The sequence below is a fragment of the Scyliorhinus torazame genome, chromosome 13, assembly GCF_047496885.1.
Source record: "Scyliorhinus torazame isolate Kashiwa2021f chromosome 13, sScyTor2.1, whole genome shotgun sequence".
Lineage (NCBI taxonomy): Eukaryota > Metazoa > Chordata > Chondrichthyes > Carcharhiniformes > Scyliorhinidae > Scyliorhinus > Scyliorhinus torazame.
The window spans coordinates 184,306,163-184,328,886 of record NC_092719.1 but is presented as its reverse complement, the minus strand read 5'-3'; the positions used below and the strand labels follow the sequence as shown (position 1 = coordinate 184,328,886).

Below are 22,724 nucleotides of genomic sequence, written 5' to 3'. Positions count from 1 at the left end.
AATGGCTGGAGCATCTGCAGACCCATGCTCATCACATTTTGATTGATGATAATTAGGAAATAATAAATTGAGTAAATAAGATCATCTGCTAAATATGACACTTGCTTGCAACACAATTACCGCAGGTCAACTCGATAAAGAAAATTCTACACAGATTGCATTTCAGTGTGCAAAAACTGTATTCCACCTTTTAAACAATCATATTTCCTCACAGCATGATAGGACTCATCTTTGGCAAATTATTTAAGCCATAGGACCAAGTAAATGTGCGCTTCATGAAATATAAAAGAGCAACAAAATCGATTAGAAGTTTTAAATAAACATAGAAAACGCCGTGAACACATGGTTTATGATATTTACAGTGCGTACCCTTCATCAAAACCAGTTGTTCTGATGCGTATATATCCAAAGTATCATAACCCGCCTTTTCCCTTTACAAATATTGACTGATTTGCTGTGCATTTCCAGCATATTCTAACCCCGTGGCTCAATCAGCTTTGCTTTTTCTCTTTACTCGATCCCTTAACAAAGGTGTGAGGCCGAAAAAAAACGTTCACACTTTTGCACTTGCATCTTTGGCGCTAAAATTTACTCAAAGATGGGGATCTTCCATGTTTTGCATCTAGGTGCTAGAACCACCATTTTAGAAGACTGACATGGATGTGAGTGCATCCTTTTCACTGTACCTAATAAACACAATGTACCCAAATCCTTGCTGCATCACCAGTTTACAGCAAGACGACAGAGCATCTCTGTGCATCCTGCTTTACAGAGTGGGCGTCCATTCCAATACGGTGCCATGCAGAATTATAAAATAATTTGTTCATATACACACCCTACAGCTTGGCTTTTGTTCACATCAGTGTGAATTTCCACTACCACGAAGAATTGGATCCTTTTCAAACACACATTTATCAGAGTGAAGTCATAATTACGGCATTGTCATGTCAGTTACATGGAGGTGATAGGGTCATCACGACATGGGCTGGAACAGCTATATTAATCATTCTTTTGAACAGAAAGGTGGTGTCGACCTGGAAGCAATGAGCACCATATGTTTTCCCCCCCCAACCCTCGCAGCTATTATTAAAGCCTAGGAAGAGTAACAGATGAGGGAACTGGGGAAAAAAAAATCAATCAAACTTGGACTGAATCACAACACCAGGCTGAGGTGAGAAACTGATCCAAAGAAATAGAAAATACTATTTTATACTAATATTGAAGGATATTAAGTCACTATTTTTCTCTTAAAGGAAAGGAAACAAAAATTAAAACAGTTACTTCTGCCCACGCTTGATGTGAGTTGTGTTAGTTGCATGGTGGCTTCCCTGTCCCCATAATGGAAATGTTGCTGTAACATATCTGCCCACACCAATGGGGATGGGTCAATAACCTTTATCATCAAGGGAACAAATATAATTATGGGACTGTCTGGTCATTTTGTAAACCACCTGGGTACAAATAACTACCTTCACCTTGGAGAATAGCAATTTTGCTACATATTAATTGGATTTTTACACAAGTGTAAATGATTTTTTAAAAAATAATTTCAGGCTGAAGAAATTACAATGCCTTTGGGAATGTTGTCTCAGCTTGTAAAGATAAGATGCATTTTTCCGCCCACTTGTGTCTCTTTTGAGTCAGTAAGGGCACACGTACAGAAGTGTGTGCACAGGCAAGCTCTCATGGGATTACATGTTTGTGTAAATCATGGAATTGAGTGTGCATCAACAAAACAGCCTGTAAAGATTACAAAAATGCATTAAATAGCTTTACTTGTTCAATTATGCTCTGAAGAGACCAAATGGGTTTACGGTCCATTTATTAGCATCAGAAAGATTGATAGTAACCATTATATATTTGAAAATCAGCACCTTATTCCTTGCTGCTCGACAAGAAAATTCAGGTTTATGATGATGACATGGGAACCACCTGCAGCAGACGCAGGCTACAGAAGACAAGTGAAGAAAAAATATGGACTGACTTTGCATTTTCAGTTAAAATTAACAAGGCAATTCTGCACCAAACATTCGTACTGATGCCAAATGTCCATAAGACCATAAGAGTGGAAGTAAGGCCATTCGGCCCATCGAGTCCACTCCACCATTCAATCATGGCTGATTTCAACTCCATTTACCCACTCTCTCTCCATAGCCCTTAATTCCTCGAGAAATCAAGAATTTATCAACTTCTGTCTTAAAGACACTCAACGTCCCGGCCTCCACCGCCCTCTGTGGCAATGAATTCCACAGACCCACCACTCTCTGGCTGAAGAAATTTCTCCTCATCTCGGTTCTAAAGTGACTCCCTTTTATTCTAAGGCTGTGCCCCCGGGTCCTAGTCTCCCCTGCTAATGGAAACAACTTCCCTACATCCACCCTATCTAAGCCATTCATTATCTTGTAAGTTTCTATTAGATCTCCCCTCAACCTCCTAAACTCCAATGAATATAATCCCAGGATCCTCAGACGTTCATCGTATGTTAGGCCTACCATTCCTGGGATCATCCGTGTGAATCTCCGCTGGACCCGCTCCAGTGCCAGTATGTCCTTCCTGAGGTGTGGGGCCCAAAATTGCTCACAGTATTCTAAATGGGGCCTAACTAATGCTTTACAAAGCTTCAGAAGTACATCCCTGCTTTTATATTCCAAGCCTCTTGAGGTGAATGACAACATTGCATTTGCTTTCTTAATTACGAACTCAACCTGCAAGTTTACCTTTAGAGAATCCTGGACTAGGACTCCCAAGTCCCTTTACACTTCAGCATTATGAATTTTGTCACCGTTTAGAAAATACTCCATGCCTCTATTCTTTTTTCCAAAGTGCAAGACCTCGCACTTGCCCACGTTGAATGTTATCAGCCATTTCTTGGACCATTCTCCTAAGCTGTCTAAATCTTTCTGGAGCCTCCCCACCTCCTCCATACTACCTGCCCCTCCACCTATCTTTGTATCATCGGCAAACTTAGCCAGAATGCCCCCAGTCTCGTCATCTAGATCGTTAATATATAAAGAGAACAGCTGTGGCCCCAACACTGAACCCTGCGGGACACCACTCGTCACCGGTTGCCATTCCGAAAAAGAACCTTTTATCCCAACTCTCTGCCTTCTGCCTGACAGCCAATCGTCAATCCATGTCAGTACCTTGCCTCGAATACCATGGGCCCTTATTTTACTCAGCAGTCTCCCGTGAGGCACCTTATCAAAGGCCTTTTGGAAGTCAAGATAGATAACATCTATTGGCTCTCCTTGGTCTAACCTATTTGTTATCTCTTCAAAGAACTCTAACAGGTCCTTTGCACAATAGCCAAATTCAAAATCGGCGGCTAACTATGAACCCCTGGTCATCACTTCCTAAACTTAACAGAAGTAGCATGTTTAAGTTCTTTGTTTAAAATAGAGAGTTGAGTTGTTAAAGCATTACCAGAGTTGTTTATGGGACAACCCTAAAAAGCAGAGAATTATTGCTTTTAATTGCTGCGTGAGATCAGGCAACATATGCAGGGCGACTACATTATGGGACAGAGGGCTGAAATGGCTGCTACCACATATTTTCAGGACAGTTATGGTCTCTTACATCTGTATTCCTACACAGGTGGGATTTAATAATTTCATAATCTTGGTCAGGTTTCAATATTCACGGTGCCATACAAAACTTTCACGAGATATTTGCAAAATAATGAGTATTTTTTTAAAAACTGGAGAAAGGTCTTTAAAAGGCATGACAAGAGAAGGCGATTACATTTTGTGGAGAAAGTTACAAAACTAAGTGAAATCTCGTAGCTCCCTCCAATCACATTAAATGTTGCTGAGGCACCGTCTGGATTTTTGGACGGAGATTTTCTGGACCAACTCCAAGACTTTATTGCTTCAGCTGAAGAAACATATTCATGAACCAGAGAGTGAAAATACACTCTGGTGTAACACATGGATCTGGATTTTTACTTCCCGGATCTACATGATGGACACCATATGACAAAGACAGGTAGGTCTTTTGAGGGGCAAAGTAACAATATTTTCTAGTTTTTATTTAGGGAGTTCATTGATCTTTCAATTGGTGCCTTGCAGTTGGATAGCTTGGAGGCTATGCTCAACAGTTTTTAGCACATAAATCCAGATTATACTTCAGGTCTGGGGGTGGCTTCAAACTTGCTACTTGTGCTGGTATGAACATGAAAGAACAAGCTTGCATATTCTATAGTTACTATGAATCACTTGATGAACAACATGAGCAAATTAAACATTCCACATCAATAAATGGGTTACTCATCAGCAATCAGGAGACAGGGTAGTTAAATCAATGCAAGTATTTAATAGCAATGAATTAGAGTTCCAGCTCCAGAAAATGGAAGTAACAGAAATATATAACTCAGAAACGACTGTCTAGATACAAAAAGTGTAATGTTTCCAAATCCTGGCGGGAGGGCTTTTTCAGAAAAGCTCCCCATGTAATAAGGACATTTCATGCTGTCAAACTTGTAACAGTTTACTACGAGAAAAAGACAAAATGTGGACACCATATTATATCCTCCTTATTGAATTGAAGGGAAGTACTTGCATTTCTAAAATATTTGAGTTGTCAGTGTTTGGAAATAGTGGCCAACACAGAATTGGATTCAACATATCCACCTTTTGTGATTAACCTTTAATTTTTAGGATATGACGTTATGCCATTTAAGAATAGCAGCTAAATTAATGACTAGTAATGAACAAAAATTAATATTTCCCACTAGCATTATGTAGTGTGACACATCTAATCCTGATATGCACTGATGATTTAATAAAGTCATGATAAAGGGGCCGCTAGGCAATAGTGATCATGACATGATGGAAGTTCATGTTCAATTTGAAGGGGAGAAGTTTGAGTCAAACAATAGTGTTTTAAACCTGACTAAAGATAATCATAAGGGTATGAAAGCAGATCTAGCGAAATTATTGGGATTGCGATTGGGAAATTAGGTTAAAAGGTAGAACAGTAGAGATTCAATGGCAGAATTTTAAGGAGATATTTGATAACACACAGTGAAGGTTTATCCCAGTGAGAAAGAAAGGCCCTTTGAGGAAGATAAGTCATCAAAACTCAAATAGGCAGTTAAGAACAGTGTCAATTGAAACAAACATGGTACAAATCTGCAAAGATTAGTGGTAGATCTGAAGGTTGGTCAAATTTTAAGGACCGGCAAAGACTGACTAGACATAAAAGGTGTCATGTAAGAGTACTTTTAAGACATGGATGTTTAAGTAATGTACCTTTAAGAAAACAGTGATGTCAGAGAGTGGGTGGGGCTGAGGTCATGTCAGCCATTTCGCGGGTTTTTAGTTTTAGTTTAAAAAAGTGTGTGTGTGTGTGTGTGTGTGTGTGTGTGTGTGTGCGCGCGCGTGCGCGCGTGCGTGCGTGCGTTTCCAGAGAGCTGCAAGTTTTGAAAAGAGCTGAGTGGGTGTCTGTGTTTTGCAGTGAGCTGGATATCGGTCATGAAAGACTACGTCTGGATCATTTGGGTGATTTAAAATTAAACCATTAACCTGATGTGATTTTGTTTAAAGGTGTTGTCTCTTGGAAGTTTGATGGAACATTTTAAGGAATTATTTACAGTTGCAATATTTTCTGAGTTATCTTTGAAGTAAGGGGTGTTAAGAGATCCAATATTTATTTAAGATGTTAAGTTGAGTTCATGGAATAAACAGTGTTTTGTGTTTAAAAACCCACATGTCCATAATTGTAATCCCACACCTAGGGGAAAAGCCGTGTGCTAGGAAAAGCAACAAATACATTAAAGGGAGAGGCTGGTTGAACTCCATGATACATTTGGGGGTTCTGAAAACGCCTCGCCCATAACAAAGGAGAAAGAAAAGTGAGAGAGAAAGCCAGGTAATAATATAAAAGCAGATAGCATTTAAATAATTGACACAGAAACAAAAAATACTGGACAATCATAGCAGGCCTGACAGCATCTGTGGAGAGAGTAGGGAGCGAATGTTTCAAAGCTAGAGAGAACTGGAAATAGGGTCATATTTATACCGTTGTAGGTGGGGGGGGGGGGGGGGGGGGGGAGACATTAAGCGGTTGTGGGGGGGGGGGTGCATGGAGCGGTGGGGCTGGGCCAACGATAGATGAAGTTTGACAAAGATGCCGTGGACAGAAAGTCAAAAGGAACGTAAACGGGGGTGATTAAGGCTAAGAAGGGTGCTGATAGTGACACATAAAGTGATTAGAATGGGTGAATGGCAGAACAAAGGTGAGCAGTGTGTCAAATGGCAACGAGGAACAGTTGGCTCAAGTGGGATGGGGAGAGGGGGAATATTGATGAGGGAAAACAGATCAATGGAAGAAATGAAACAAAAACGGGGTGAAGGTGGAGGAGAGTTCACATTCGGAGGCTGTTGAATCTCAGTGTTAAGTCCGGAGGGCTGTATCACACCTATTCGGAAGATGGGGTGCTGTTCCTCCAGTTTGTGCTTGGCTTCACTGGAACATTGCAGCAGGCCAAGGACGGACATTGGGAGCAGCAAATGCAATAGACCAGATTGAAGGAGGTGCACGTAAAGTGCTGCCTCACTTGAATAGTGTGTTTAGGCCTTTGGGTGGTGAGCATGGAAGAGGTAAAGGGGCATGTGTTACACGATCAGTGATTGCATGGGAAGGTGCCATGGGAACAGGTGGGGTATTGGAGGTGATGGAGGATTGGACCAGGATATCCCAGAGGGAACAATCCCAGCAAAATGCTGACAGGGAAGAGTGAGGGTAAGATGTGTTTGCGGAATTGATCAAGGAAAACAAGGAAATGGCAATGGCGTTGAACAGGGTTCTCTAGGTTTGTCCTCATTATAGAAAACTTAGAAAGTTTTTCGAAGACAGTTGAAAATTAAGAGGTGAACTGGAGGGAGAAACTTAAGATAATTACCATCACAAGGGAAAAGGTTTTGGGAAACATTTAGACCTAAAGGCTGACAAGTCCCCACAACAAATGAGTAAAATCCCAGGGTTTTAAAAGAAGGAGTTGCATTGGTTATAATCTTCAAAAATTCATTAGATTCTGGAAGGGTCCCACTGGATTGGAAAATAGCTAATGTAACACCTGTATTAAAAAATCAAGGGAGGCTGAAAGCAGAAAACTACAGGCCAGTTAGCCTAACATCTGTCACAGGTAAATTGCTGGAATCCATTATTAGGAAGTGATAGTAGGATACTTACAAATTTGATCAGGCAAAGTCAACATGGGTTTGTGAAAGTCAAATTGGGTTTAACTATTTTGTTGGAGTTTTTTGAAGAAACAAGCAAGGTGGTTAAAAGGGAACCTGTAGATGTGGTGTACTTAGATTTACAGAAGGCATTTGATAAGGTGCCACATCAAAGGCAACTACACAAAATAATGTATGCGGTCAACGGAAACATTTCTAAGTGTAATTTTGGACAGGTTTGGCAGCTTATTCTCAATAGCCGCATTGGCCAGTAAGCAATGGCACTTATTGCCAGATATGAGCTTCAACAAGATTCTCACCCTTACTGGCTGTCTCATTGTCTGATTCGCTGGACTTCTCACCTCTAACAAGAGGGAGCTGCATTTAAACGCTCCTTCACCACTCACTCCCAGTCAACACACAAGCATGGTAACATGCAGACCTGCTCCTCACTTTGGCGATGTCGACCTGGTGAGGCGCCTCAATGCGTGACGGGCCACTCTGTTCCCAGCAGCAGGATTAGTAATGCCACCTGGGAGGCACTGGCAGCAGCTGTCAGTGTGGGCAGCATAACCAGGAGGACCTGCATCTAATGTCGGAAGAGGACCAATGACCTCTACCAAGCTGCAACGGTAAGTTACCACCTCTCTCCTTTAGGACAGCACGGTAGCACAGTGGTTAGCACGATTGCTTCACAGCTCCAGGGTCCCAGGTTCGATTCCCGGCTTGGGTCACTGTCTGTGCAGTGTCTGCACGTTCTCCCTATGTCTGTGTGCGTTTCCTCCGGGTGCTCCGGTTTCCTCCCACAGTCCAACGATGTGCAGGTTAGGTTGAGTGGCCATGCTAAATTGCCCTTAGTGTCCAAAAGGGTTGGGTGGGTTACTGGGTTGCGGGGATATGGTGGAGGTGTGGGGCTTGGATGGGGTGCTCTTTCCAAGGGCCGATGCAGACTCGATGGGCCGAATGGCCTCCTTCTGCACTGTAAATTCCATGTTAAATCAGTTCCACCTGCCGCCCCAAATTCCCAAACCCTCTACCCCACACAAATCACTGGCTGACACCTCACACCCCACCACATCAGATTTCTGTGTTTCTTCCTCAACACCCCCAGGCACCCACCAGCACAACCCCTTCATATCCAGGTGCTGTGCCCTCGCATGCCACCTGCTATAGACCCCCTGATCCATCAAATATGTGGCTTTGTCCCTGCGCCGCAGGAGAAGGTAGCCCATAATAAAGTACAAAGGGCCAAGATGGGGGGGTGGGATGCCAGATACCAGAGCCCTCACCCGAGGAACAGGCCCTGGGGATTGCAAACTTGACCAAGGAGAGAGCAGCCACGATAGGGAAGTTGGCCTGCACCACAGAGGTTAGGATCCACTGCTCTTACATGAAGATGACCTGACTCAAGTGAGCAGCTCATGCCAGACAAAATGATCCTCTCCCTCACTGACTTAGTGTCCATTGTCTTGCAGAATCTCCATCTGAAGACTCCAGGTGTCCCGCCTCGTGGGTGCTGGCCCTGCCCGCAGAAGTAGCAAGGTGTGCCCCCATAGTGAGCGGGTCGCCGCGTGGCGCAGGCCTGTAATATGGGCGAGTCTGAGGAAGTCCGGGGGGGGGCTGGCAGAGTCCGCGGGATACGTACCCAAGTTATGTCGGGCCACCTCCAGCGAGGAGGCGAGCGTTAGCGTCTCCTGGAGGTCTTTTGCCCCGTTTTCGAGCAGTCGCTGCCGGATGTAGGTCGAGCGGATGCCGGACACGAAAGAATCTCTGATGTGCAGGTTCATATGGACTTCCCCTGTCACATCCTGATGGTCACAGTCCCTGGCCAGCGCGGTGAGTTTCTCAACAAACTCGTCGAGCGATTCCCCCGAGCGCTGCCGGCAGGTAGAGAGCAGATGCCGGGCGTGCACCTCATTGACGGGTTTGACAAACCGCTTGCGGAGCAACTCAATCGCTTCCTCATAAGTCGTCGTCTTTTCGAGCGTGGCGGAGATTCTGTGACTCACCCGGGCGTGGAGTAGACGCAGCTTGCGTGGCCCCAGGATGGGAGTCTCTGCGGAGTCCAGGTAGGCCTCGAAGCACCGCAGCCAGTATTTAAAAATTTCCTTTGCCTCCGGCGTTCGTGCTTCCAGATTGAGCTTCTCTGGTTTTAGGCCTGAGTCCATCCTGAATCTAGTTTAGCCTAATAAATTGAGGTACCCTCAATAATGATGCTTAGAGATTAAACTGTAAAGAAGGCTTTATTAGGCTAATAACTATGCTACAGATTTGGACGAGAGCTGACTGCTATACAGACCATGAGGCAGGCCTTTATGTATGGCTCCCAGATGGGCGGAGCCAGAGGCGGAGTCCCCAGGGTTCCAAGCCTGGTCTTAAAGGGGACATCACCTTACATGATGATAAGGCAGTAACCGTTCATCACAGTATGCAGACCAACATCCACCCCTCAATCAACATCTCAAAAATAGAATTTCCACTCATCTTCACATTGCTGTTTATGGGATCTTGCTATGTGCCAATTGGCTGCCAAGTTCCCTACATTGCAGCAGTGATTATTCTCCTAAAGCACCTCATTGGCTGGAAAGTGCTTTGGAGGGGAGCGGTGTTTGTGAAGGGTACTAAATAAATGCAAGTTTTTTTTGTAGAACCTTTCCCGTTGTTGGGCCATCCCAAACTGCTTCAGAGCCAACTAATTATGAAGTAAAACTTATTTTCTCAACACGTGCAGAGCCCAGGTTCCATAAACTGCAAATGAGCTAAATAATCTGTTAATATATGTTGGTGGTTTTGGTTGAGAGATAAATGTTGGCCAGGTACCAGAAGTCCCTGCATGGGATCGCTGGCAATCTCCTGAACATGACGGTGTGGCCTCAGTTCACCATTCCCAAAGTTAGTATCTCTGAAAATGTAGCAATGCCTCGATGCTCAGCTTCTCATTATTCACAAAATAAGATTCAGAAAGAGTGCCATTGCTGAACCAAACTGGCTATTTATTTTATTCATTCAAGGGATATCGGCCTCACTGACTAGGCCAGCATTCAGTGTCCGTCCCTCACTGTCCTTGAGGTGGTGGTGGTGAGCTGCCTTCTTGAACCACTGCAGTCTATGTGGTGTTAAGTATACTCACAATGCTGTCCTAGAGGAAGTTCCATGGTTTCAAACCAGCAACAGTGAAGGAACACGATATATTTCCAGGTCAGGGTGTCAATGACTTGGAGGGGAAAGTTCAGGTGATGATGTTGCCATGCACCTGCTGCCCTGGTCTTTCAAAATGGTAGTGGGTCACGATGGATCCTCCCATCGCTTCGACAGAAATGTTCAGCAAAGAAAGTAAACAACCTGTTTACAATCTAGGTCGATGCTGTCTCTTGTGTAACGTTAGGCTAAATCTCAATTTATAAGCAGGAGTTAATTAATAATGGACGAAGCTAGGGGATTAATAAATTATCCGAAGTGTCCCTCCCACCAGTAAACTTGTTCAATTTGACACCTGGAATCTTAACAGAAGGTGGTGAATACAAAGTACATTTAGAGCTACAGATATCATTTCAGTTGAAGAGCAAACTTATTCTTTTTGCTTAGCTGGGATTCATCAGCTTGCAGTTTTTAATTATTTTTTAAAACTCGCTGGAACTCCATTTTGGAAATCAAGCAATTTTCTTTTAGGAAGACTGGTCCCAGAAATACTGACAGTTACAGAAGTGGTGGCTGGATTAAATTGAATGGCAAAACTAACTCCTAACCATGGCAATTGTACCTCTGCTGCAAAGTGATTTGACCTGCTGTCAACACTCAAGCAGCTTGAATTTTGGAGGAGAGATTGACAGTTAGTGGAGTTGCTTTGCACAAACCTGCAGTGCAATTGAATCCCAGCCTCAGCATTGTGTCACATCAGATGTCCTAACATTAACCCCGTAATATTATTCAGAAGCTGTCAAAAACACAATGGCAGCTTCCAATGCAGATGTACAGTGATCCCATTGTTGGTTTGAGATAAAGGGGAAGCTTGAAGGGAAATGAATAGAAAATATTTAAAAGATTTATTTTAAAACAAAGAAAATTGATAAGGATAATTGAATAAATAGAATGAAGAAACAGAAAAAATGCAACTGATCCTTGTTTTTCTGCAATTTTTATTGCAATTACTGCAGCGATTTATGTTTAATCTTACTATTGGGATTATTAACCATGTAATTTCTGGGGAAGTAATGCAATTCCAGATTGAAAGGAGGAGGGTTGAAACCACACAGTTTATCATCTCAACAACAAATTTTTGTATGAAAATGAAAGTCACCATAGTCCCCGAGAACCATAGGCTGCTCTCCCCTTTTTGAGAGAGAGAGCACAATGTGATGTAACACAATGGTGGTGATTTAACCCAAGGGTCACAACACCTCAGGCAAGGGGTAAGGTTGAGAAGGCAGGGCCTTCATGGATAACCTCAACCGGTACAGGAAGTGAACCCACACTGTTGGCGTTGCTCCACATCATGAACCAGCCATCCAGGGCAGCACTCTGGCGCAGTGGTTAGCACTGCTGCCTCAAGGCACCAAGGACCTGGGTTCGATCCCAGCCCCGGGTCACTGACCATGTGAAGTTTGCACATTCTCCCAGTGTCTGTGTGGGTCTCGCCCCCACAACCCAAAGATGTGCAGTGTAGGTGGATTGGCCACACTAAATTGCCCCTTATTTGGGAAAATAAACATTGGGGGCGGAATTCTCCCTCCTCCTCCTCCTCCCCCCCCCCCCCCCCCCCCCCCACACCGGATGTGAGAATCGCCAGGGCGCACGAGTCCCGCCACGCCGCCCCGGCACCCGCACACGGTTCTCTTTCCCCCCCCCTCGCCCTTCAAACCGGCGCGGCGAGAATCACGGCTGGCCGCTCGGAGAATCGCCGCTCGCTGTTTGTAACGGGCGAGCGGCGATTCTCTGGCCCGGGTGAGCCGAGCGGCCTGCCCAATACGACAGGTTCCCACCGGCGCCATCTGCACCTGGTCGCTGCCGGCGGGAACAGCGCGGGAACGCTGGGGAGGGGGGTTCCTGCACCGGGGGACGGGGAACGGGGACTCTAAAGGGGTCTGGCCCGCGATCGGTGCCCACCGATCGGCGGGCCGGCCTCTCTGAAGGAGGACCTCCTTTCCTCCGCCGCCCCGCAAGATCCAGCCGACATCTTCTTGCGGGGCGGCCGCGGGGAGGACAGCAACCGCGCATGCGCGGGTTGGTGCTGTTCAACCTGCGCAAGCGCGGATGACGTCATTTACATGGCGCCTGCCGTGTCATTTACGCGGCGCCAAGGCCCGGTGCGCGTGAATGACGCGGCGCTGCTCCGAGCCCCCCGGGGGCGGGAGAATAGGGGGCTGGGAACGGCCTCCGACGCCGGAGTGAAACACTGGTTTTCACTCCGGCGTCAGCACTTAGTCTCCCGATGGGAGAATTGCGCCCAAGGTACTTTAAATGAAAAAAAAAAAATGAACCAGCCATCCAGCCAGCTGGCTCAGATGCATCATCAGTATCTAATTTTTTCCGTTACTCAAACAAGGGTAAGTAGCATGGTTGCGCAAGAAAGATAAAAATGTCAAGTATATGTCTTGCAAAACAGTTTTACAATATCTTAAACAGTAAGTGAATAAATCCCATCCTCGTCGTGTACAAGGCGAAGCCTCATTCAGTTTAAGGTGGTTCATAGAGTACATATGATGGTAGCACAGATGAGTAGGTTGTTTTTTGAAGGGGTAGAGGATAGGTGTGGGCGGTGCACGGGAGGCCCGCAAATCACGCCCACATGTTTTGGGTATGTCCGAATCTGAAAAGGTTCTGGCAGGGATTTGCAGACGTAATGTCCAAGGTGCTGGGGGTGAAAGTAGCCCCGAGTCCAGAGGTAACGATATTTGGGGTGTCGGACTACCCAGGAGTCCGGGGGCAGAGGGCTGATGTCTTGGCTTTTGCCGCCCTGATAGCCCAGAGACCTCTTGCCTGGATGGAGGGACTCGGAGCCGCCAAAAGCAGGGGTGTGGGTGAGTGACCTAGCAGAATTCCCGAGGCTGGAGAAGGTCATTCGTTCTGAGGGGGGTCGATTGATGGGTTCGTTAGGAGGTGGAAGCCGTTCATTGACTACTTTATGGAGGATTAAGGGTGAGCAAAGGTGGGGGTAAGGGGGTTAAAATGTGCACGGCAGGATGGGAGAAGGGGCGATAATGGGCAGTGGGGGGTTGGATGTTGGTTATTTATAATATTCTATGATTTTTCTTCTGCTTTTGTTTGTTTCTATGAAAACACCCGAGTATAATATATATATTTTTTTAAAGTAAGTGAATAAACCTATCCATATGAATGTGTCAATGAATGCAAATGGATAGTTGAGGAGTATGCCAACATATATTTGTACATGCAAGATGAGAAAAAACACAAATGAGTATATGGGAGAGAATGCACAAATCTGAGCATGTGCCCAGGATGCAAATACATAAAAGATACAGCAGTCCAAAAGAAATGGGTTTATAATGGCTCCACATTTGTTGTCAAAGTCGCAGTGAGACCAATGGCATTCCCCATTTTTTTATGTGCAAATGGTCCTGCAAACGGCATGAGTGTAAATGTGCAGTTAAGTCGCATTACCTAGAAATTGCTGTACGAGCTGTGCTACTCCACTACTTCTTTTGTGAAGAGTTCTGCTTTACAAATGAATTATATTGATTGATGTTAATTGCTATATTTGCACAATAAGTATTCACAAAATGTACCATAAAAGGCTTTACAGGTGCAAGTAGCCTTCTAACAATGTGATAACTTTGTTTTCAGAGGTTGATTCGCTGGAATTAACTATGACAAATATGCATGCTTACTCCTTCAAGTATTAATCCGTAGAGATTTAACAAATATTAAAGTAGTTTTAAATTGTACTTTTCCTTTCTTGCTTCATCCCCAATTCAGTTTTTCTTTTCCTCCTCGTCTTGTACCTGATTTGATGCCCATTCTACTCATTTTTGTACTTTGTCCATTGTTCCTCTGCTTATTTCTCAATCCTTACATCTGGTAGGTTTAGGAGTTGCACAGGTTCAACTGTTCCCCTTGCCACAGCATAATTAACTCACACTTCACAGAATTCTTATGGTGCAGAAGGAGGGTGTTTGGCTCATTGTGTCTGCACCGGCTCTCCAAATGAGCATGGTCACTTTGTGCCATTCCCCTGCCTTTTCCCCTTACCCCTGCTCATGGTTTCTATTCAAACAATCGTCTAATGCCCTCTTGAATGCCTTGGTTGAACCTGCCTCCACCACACTCCCCGACAGTGCATTCTAGATCCAAACCACACTCTGATTTTTACATCATATTTGCTTCTTATGCAAATCACTTTAAATCTGTGCATTCTCGTTCTTGGTTCTTTTATGAACAGAAACAATTTCTCATCATCTACTGTGTCTAGCCCCCTCATGATTTTCAGCATCTATATCAAATCTCCTCCCAGTCTTCTTCTCTCCAGGGAGTACAGCCCCAATCTATCCTTATAGCTGACGTTTCTCATCCCTGTAACCATTCTTGTAAACCTCTTCTGCACTCTCTCCAAAGAGTTCACATCCTTCCTATATTGTGGCACCCAGAACTGATACGATACTGCAGCCGAGGTCGGTCTAGCGTCTTGTATAAGTTCAGCATAACCTCCTTGCTCTTGTACTCTATGCCCCGCTTCACAAAGTCCAGAGTACGATGGGCGGGATTCTGTGATCCTGAGGCTGAGTGTTGACGCCGTCGGAAACGGCGTTGCGTTTCTCGACGGCGTCAACACGGCCTCAGGATCAGCTATTCTGGCCCCTCTAGGGGACCAGCACGGCACTGGAGTGGCTAACGCTGATCCCAGCGGGATTCGCACATGCGCAGTGGCACCAGCGCCAAAGCACGCATGCGCAGTGGCTTCCTTCAATGTGCCGGCCCCGATGCATCATGGCGCAGGACTACAGGGGCCGGCGCGGAAGAAAGGAGGCCGCTAGCCAGAGAGGCCGACCTGCCAATCGGAGGACCCCGATCGTGGGCAGGCTACATCGGAGGACCCCCCCCCATATCACGATTCGTGCCTGTCGCCGGGATTCTCCGGCCCGACCTCGGGCCGAGAGAATCCCGCCCTATATGCTTTATTAACTTCTTGCTCCACCTTTCCTGCCATCTTCAATGATTTATGCACATATACAACCAGGTCCTCTGCTCCCACATCCCTTTAAGAATTTTACCCCTCACATTTAGAGACAAAGTGCATCACCTCACACTTCCCCGCATTGAACTTCATCTGCCACCTATCTGCCCACTCCACCATCTTGTCAAAGTCCTTTTAAATTTCAACACTGTCCTCCTCACAGTTTACAATGCTTCTAAGTTTTATATCATTTGCAAACTTTGAAACTGTCTGCTCCACACCAAGATCTAGATCATAAATATATAACAGGAAAAGCAACTTACCACTCAAAACAATTAAAAACCCTTATGTGAGCAAAATCGGAGATGTAGCAGATGCCATTATCTCTGCCCTCTGACAGTAAGACGGACCATTATATATTAGTCAAAAAAATCCATCGTCGTAAACTAAAATAGAAGAGCTCTGGAAAATTGCAGCAGAGAATGGAACAAACAAAAATAAACAAATATTTTTGAGTTGTTTATATGGAAATAAACAATAGAAAATTAGCCATAAACTAGCCTTGAAGCTCTTCATGAGAGCCATAATTAATTCAGTTTCCCACTTCTGCAACCACTGATGCAAGCCACATACGCAATACTGTTGATTATAGTTACCTCCTACCTTCGGTATAGGCAGACTCCAGGTTTTAGTTTTGTTTATTACTGTCTGTTAGAAACTTGATCATGTACAGAAATTTGTCAGTTTTGCTATTTCCTAAAACCTCTGCTCTCCCAAGATCCACAACTACCCCTTGAAAACAAACGTCATGCAGGTGTCCTGCACAACTGGTGACAGACAAACCAAACAGAACCACATACTCAAGTAAACAAAAAGGAACACAATGGCACCCAATCAGAAGCTGAAGTTTCCAGTTTCACCATTACCTCACTTGTTCGAGACAGCCAGCCAAAAGTTGAAGTGATGGACTCAATCCAAGTGTGGCTCAGTTTGCTAGCTGGACATTCATTCTAGACACACTAATAAAAAAAACGGAAGCAGTTCTGTTTGGAATATGTACTTTGCACGCTCTAGACATTCTTTCATGAGGACATCATTGTAAAGCAGATTCATGTCCTATTTGCAGCAGACAGCATCTATTAGAGATAGACGTGGCATTTTATAAAAGGTTTTCTTTAGTTAATCACACTGATCACTGAAATAGAGTGAAATCCTGAAATTTCAAAGTTAGAACTGATGACAGTCTGCCTTTCCTTTTGGGGCGGATTGTTCAAGTATCAGTCATGTCAAAGTCTATATATTCTGGCATCCTTCTGGTATGATCGCTGCTTGGTTGGTTCGCCATCAGTTTTCCTTCAGTATGTGCTGTTCGCAAATCCAACATAAGCCATTGAAATGAAATAATCTGCCATTAATGCTAAACAAACATCGACTGCCAGCTACTTCCCCAGTGATTACATATCTTAAATATTAACCCAGTGTCAGGAATCCTCAACAGCTGCCCTGAATATTCACTGATATCGGTAGTCACTGAATCTCCTTCAGTATTTTGCCCAATGTTAGAACCACACCTACTTTCCCCAAAACAAGGCTCAGCAGCTCAACTGGTTCTCTCGCAATCTTCGCCATGCATAAATTTGCATGTCGAAAGATAGTGAATTGCTTCCTGATCTGTGCTCTCAGCGCAGCTGCAATTCACCTCTGGCAGGAGAACATAGGGCGGGATTCTCCATTGCCATCGGCGGAATCATGTTCAGTGATCGGGCGGAGAATGGGCTCCGATGCCCAAATCGGGACGGCGCAGTTTGCGTCATGCGTGCCATTGCAGGTGTTGGTGTGTCACTGGCTGGCCCTCCCACGGTGCTCCGCCCCCGATGGGTCACGTTCCCGACGGTACAGGACACGCGTCGTCTTAGCTGTGCAGAAACCCGGCGTGGCAGCTGCGGACTGTGTCCAGCGCCGCCACATTCAGATAGGATCCGTGCTGCTGGCTGGGGGTGCTTCTGTGAGTGCTGGGGGCACAGATGGGGGTTGGCCAGGGGGTAGGGTGTGGTCTTGCGGATGGCGGGTCAGATCCTCGCACAGCGGGCACCATGTTGGACGGTCCGACCACTGCAGGTCGTCAGCCGTGCGCATGCGTGGCCCGGGAACCAGCCATTCTCTTGCCATTTTCGGCGCGGGAGTTTCACCCGGCACCGGTGCTAGCCCCTCACTGGTCCAGGAATCGCTGTCGGTTTCAGGAAGATTTTTGGGTTGTAAAAGAACACACATGTCCCGCTGGCACTGGCACATAGCTGTTGAAACAGAGAATCCAGCCCACAGTATCCCAAACAGAGAATACTGGTCTTTATTTATCATGGGTCCAAATACTCTTTGTTGTGCTATTCAGACACCACAGGAGATCAAGTGTTTTCTCAAAGACAAAGGACTGCTCTCATATCACAAAAGTGTGCTATTGCCAACTCTTTAGGAATATTTTGCTAATCTTTTCTCCTACCATGTTACATGAAAACGAACTGTAATAAAGAAAGAAATCATGTATAACTTAAATCCTAAAGTGTAATTGAGGCCAAACCTTTAACTCTCACCCACGGTCCATTTCAATGGAAATTGTCCTTCTAATCTCTTATGACTTCCTTTGGCTACATCATTGCAGATTCTAAGCAGTGTGAGAGGCAATGCTCAATATTGCTCAATGTATTTATACGTACCATAATAAAAATCTAATTACATGAAAATGTCAACTTCACAACAGTTGTTTCAAAATCTCCCCTCAGCAGTTTTCTGGACGCACTTGCTCACTCAAATGCACAGGCCCATGGAGACCAGGTGCCTTTTGACACCCCAAGTACAGCACCATTCCTCATGTCTAACATTTAACTCAAAGTATTCAATCTTGCATACTTTAAAAATATTCAGCATTCGGGATGATTGTGGGGTCCCAATCTCGTGTCGTGGCAGTGCGCCTCCTGGGAAAATTTTACAGATGTGTCTAATTAAGAAGCCACCTCTGGGAATGCCATCCAGTTAGGGACAGGTGACAGGCTGTTGAGGTGGGGGGGTAAGTCAGCACATGATACTCAAGGCTGGTGCAGTCCGTGTATGCAGACAGGGTGCTGCTTGTGTGCAGGAAATGCAAGATGAATGCACAAAATGGAATGAAACGGCTACACACAATGAACTCCACTTCCCAAAACCAGCACTATTTCTTATTGCAGTCTCTAGGAGATTGGAAACAAATTTCAAGTCTTTGCCTGCGGTGGACCTCAAGCTTGCCAATTTGCATCTTAAGTGGGTATATTTAATTTATTTGCCTCAATGCTCCAACCTCCCACTCTGCGTCTCCTGATACCCAGCGGGGAGGGGGTCCTACGGAATATCTCATTTATGCAGAAAAATGCTGCTGATTGGTTGCTGATGAGCCATAATTTAATTCTCACTGTTGCCAGGCAGGTTGCCGTCACTGCATTGAAACTTCCAGGAAAAATGTGAGGAGGCAGGAACACGGGGAACCGGCATGGCCTCTTTCTCCATGTTTTTCCTGGCCGCCCAACCTCCAAGTGGGCTGAGTCACTGGAAAAAAATCCCCCCCCGCCCCCCCCCACCAAATCTTGAAAGTTTGTTTCAACTGCGGAAGGAATCGAATCAGAGCATATTCCAGCACTCACAAGAACGGGGCATATATATATTTTCTTACTCGATCATGGTACTGAAATCAATTGTAGTGGCCCTAGTGCTGCCCCCATCATCAAGACTTAAATCTTGTACTTCTTGATCTGTACAGCTCAGCATCATCATGGTCAGTGAATTTATCAAGAAAGCAAAAGAAGAACTCTGCACATCTCGGCCAGGCACAAAATTACAAGCCATCTGCCTAAAGTCATTTTACATTAAACCTCAAAAATTCTATATTTGCCTAACAACTAAACAGCGTCAACCCATTCTATAGACGATCAGCCCTTTTTCCAGAGAAAACAAAATCTTCAAGAGGATTCAAATTCTGGAATGTGATCCACATATAATCCTGTTACACCAAAAGATAAATGAGCTTAAAGCATGTCGTACCTGATTGTCCTCACAGAGATGCAGTACTTCCACATTAGATTCCACATGGCATTGGCATCGCCAATTTCAGCATTTTATTCTTGCAAACGCTGGAGTTCGATGATTGCAGCAGAGAAAAAGGCTGCTTTCAAGAGCAAGCAAATGATTTCCTGGTGCAGCCAGTTAATGACTCACAGACATGAACTAATTTCCACCGCAACTTCTTTTAAGGAAAATGCACATAGCATAAAATGAGAAAACGGTACGGAGTTACTTTGTTTTGTTCTCATTGTACTTGGCAACATTGAATTGTTTCCCTGATCCACATTTTGTTGACCGTTGAAAACAATGCCGAAAGTGAAAATGTATGACGCTCACAATTTACCAAGTAAGGTAAAAGTCCAAACAGTCCTATGAGGTTTGACTGTCGAGTTCACCATTGGGTAAAGCTGACTGACTGTGGGGCCCCTGAATATCACTTACCAGAAGACAGCGAACATTCAACAATACACCCTAAATCATCTGGTGAGGACTGTTTACCCTCGCAGCTGCCTCCATTTCTAACTTGTCTAGTATAATAAAACATTACATATGTAGCGAGTGATGAATAGTTCTGCATTTTCCCATAAAACATTTGACAAGAAACTGTAAATTGTGGTTTTACAAAAATTGTTTGCATCAGTGAAGTCACTCCTTAAAGATTTTGCTATTTCAGAGCGCAAAAATTAAAACATTTAGAGCATTATGAACCCAAATCTGGAAGCATTTTGCTCAACAATCCCTCCAGTGAAAGTTTAGGTAATAAGACTGCAAAACACGGACTGGACTTTAGGCTACTGTAACTTGCAGCAAAGTCATCAGAACAGATTGTCAGAGCACATATTCTTCAGCAGCTGGCAGGGTTCACAAATATTGCAACTCGAATGTTTCATTGAACTCTTCCCAAAACATGCAGAATGTTCCATTTTTCCATTTACGTAAACAGTGCTATTTGCTGATAATTTAGTACGAGATAAAATATTTTGTACTTTTAAAGAGCTCTCTGAAGTATATATTCTTTTGGTAAGTATAAAACTACTCACATTTTGCTTAAGTGAATAAATTATAATGCATTAAAACTGTCAGGTGTCAATTTTATTTTAAACTGTTCCTGATTAATAGCCAAGGTGGCAATCTTTTTGTGGCTGCTGAGGTTACTACCTACTGTATTTTTAAAATATTAATTCTTGGGGCTGCGGGCATCGTTGGCTAGGCCAGCATTTATTGCCCATCCCTAATTGCCCTTGAGAAAGTGCTTTCTTAAACTGCTGGAGTCCATATAGCGGAGGTAAACCCACAGTGCTGTTAAGGAGGGAGCTCCAGGATTTTTACCCATAGACAGTGGAGGAACGGCAACGTATTTCGAAGTCAAGATGGTGAGTAGCTCTGAGAGGAACTTCCAGGTGATGCTGTTGCCATGTGCTGGATTCTCCCTCGGGATCCTCCGCTTCGCCGGCAGCACACTTCACGCCCACTAATTTCCCGACGGCGTAGGGATGCCCACAATGGGAAACCATTGGTTGGACGGAGGATCCCACCCCATGTGTTTGCTGCCCTTGTCCTTCCAGGTGGTTATGGTTATGGGGTTGAAAGGTGCTATCCAAGGATGCTTGGTGAGTTCCTGCTGTACATCATGTGGATGGTACACACTATTGCAATGGTGGAGGGAGTGAATGTTGAAGGTGATGGGTAGGGAGCCAATCAAGTGGACTGCTTTGTCCTGCATGGTGTTAAGCCTCCTGAATGTTGTTGGAGCTACACTCAAATAGGCAAGGGGAAGATAACTCCACTCCATTACACTGATTTTTGCCTTCGAGATTATAGACAGATTTGGGGAATCAGTGAGTTATTCATTGCAGGATTCCTAGCCTCTGACCTGCTCTTGTAGCCACAGTGTTTATATCGCTGGTCCAATTCAGTTTCTGGTCAATGGTAACCTCCTGGATGTTAACATCTGTCCTCACTAAAAATAGTCACAGTAGAAGAGGCAGTACAGAGATTGCACAGGATAAAATAGATAAAGAGTTGATGTTCAAAAGGTGGCAATGCACAAAATAGAGGAGCCACCAGGTTCGAATGGTTTGCCGAGAGAGGGAAAAATGTGAATTACAGAGACTCTGTCCACGAGGACTAGAGATCTGCAAATGTCACAGCCCTGTTGAAAAATATATTTTAGTAAATGAATTTTACGGGACGTGGGTGTCACCGGCTGGACCAGCATTTATTGCCTGTCCCTAATCCCCTAAAGGGGATAACACCAGTCATTTCAGGCCAGTTAGCTTAATATGTCAATGGTGGTGACACAAAATAAAACCAGAAAATACTCAGCCAGTTTGGCAGCATCTGTATTCAGAGACACAAGTTCTGGTTTCAGGTTGATGGCTTTTTGTGAGAACTGGGAAAAGGTTTGAAATGTAATATGTTTCAAATAGGTAAAATGGGGGAAGGCTTATGAAGAGCAAAAAGGAATGTCTGTGATGGGAAGGTCACAGACCTGAAGTGTTCACTCTTTCTTTCTCCTTACTAAGTCTTTCCAGCATTTACTCTTTTTATTTCAGATTTCCAGTATCTGCCGTATTCTGAATTTGTATTTATATAACATCTTTAATTGCAGTAAAACATCCCAAGGTACTTCACAGGAGCAAAAACAAAAGTTAACACTGGACCATATTGAGAGATAAAAGCACAAAATGACCAAAGGCCATTTCAATGGGGTAGGTTTGAAGGATCACCTTAGAGGAGAATAGACAGGTTATGGATTGGAATTCCAGAGCCTTGGGCCTCGGCAGCTGAAATGATGACCAGCAATTAAAATCAGTATGTGCCAGATGCCAGATTTGGGAGCGGGGGGTTAATGGAGTTCCTGAAGAATAACAGGCTGGGGAAGATTACAGAGAAAGGGAGGGCCAAAACCAATGAGGCATTCAAAACGCGGGTGAAAATATTAAAACTAAGACATTGTTAGAGCAGGAGACAATGTAGGTCGACAAGCACAGGGCTGAAGGTCAACAAGTACGCAACCTGGTGCAAGTTAGGAGTCGGACATCAGACTTTTGGATAATTTCAAGTTTAGAGGGTAGAATGTGGAGGCTGGCCAGGAGTAAATTGGGATAATTATGTTTAGTGGTAACAAAGGCATGAATGAGGGTTTCACCAGATGAGTTGAGGTAAGCCGGCAGACTTGGCTGTAATGTGGATGTGCGGTCAGAAGCTCATTTCAAGGTCAGATATGAAGCCAATATTGAGAATGGTCTGGTTCAGATCAAAGGAGTGGGAAGCGGTTAGTGGCTGTGGAATCACATTAGGTGGGGACTAAAAACAATAACTTTGGTCTA

General features: G+C 44.5%; 1 protein-coding gene across 5 annotated transcripts in view; it reads right to left on the bottom strand.

Moving 5' to 3' along the window:
* iqsec1b (IQ motif and Sec7 domain ArfGEF 1b) overlaps positions 1–22,724 on the bottom strand; it is a 659,149-nt gene that overhangs the window by 201,681 nt on the left and 434,744 nt on the right. Inside the window, exon 1 of one of the 5 annotated variants that reach the window (XM_072472547.1) lies at positions 19,372–19,868. The exons of the other annotated variants lie outside the window; for them this stretch is intronic. Coding sequence (XP_072328648.1) covers positions 19,372–19,418 — 47 coding nt within the window. The 5' untranslated portion in view covers positions 19,419–19,868. Of the gene's footprint in view, positions 1–19,371; positions 19,869–22,724 lie in introns of those variants that run through there. 5 annotated transcript variants of the gene reach the window in all.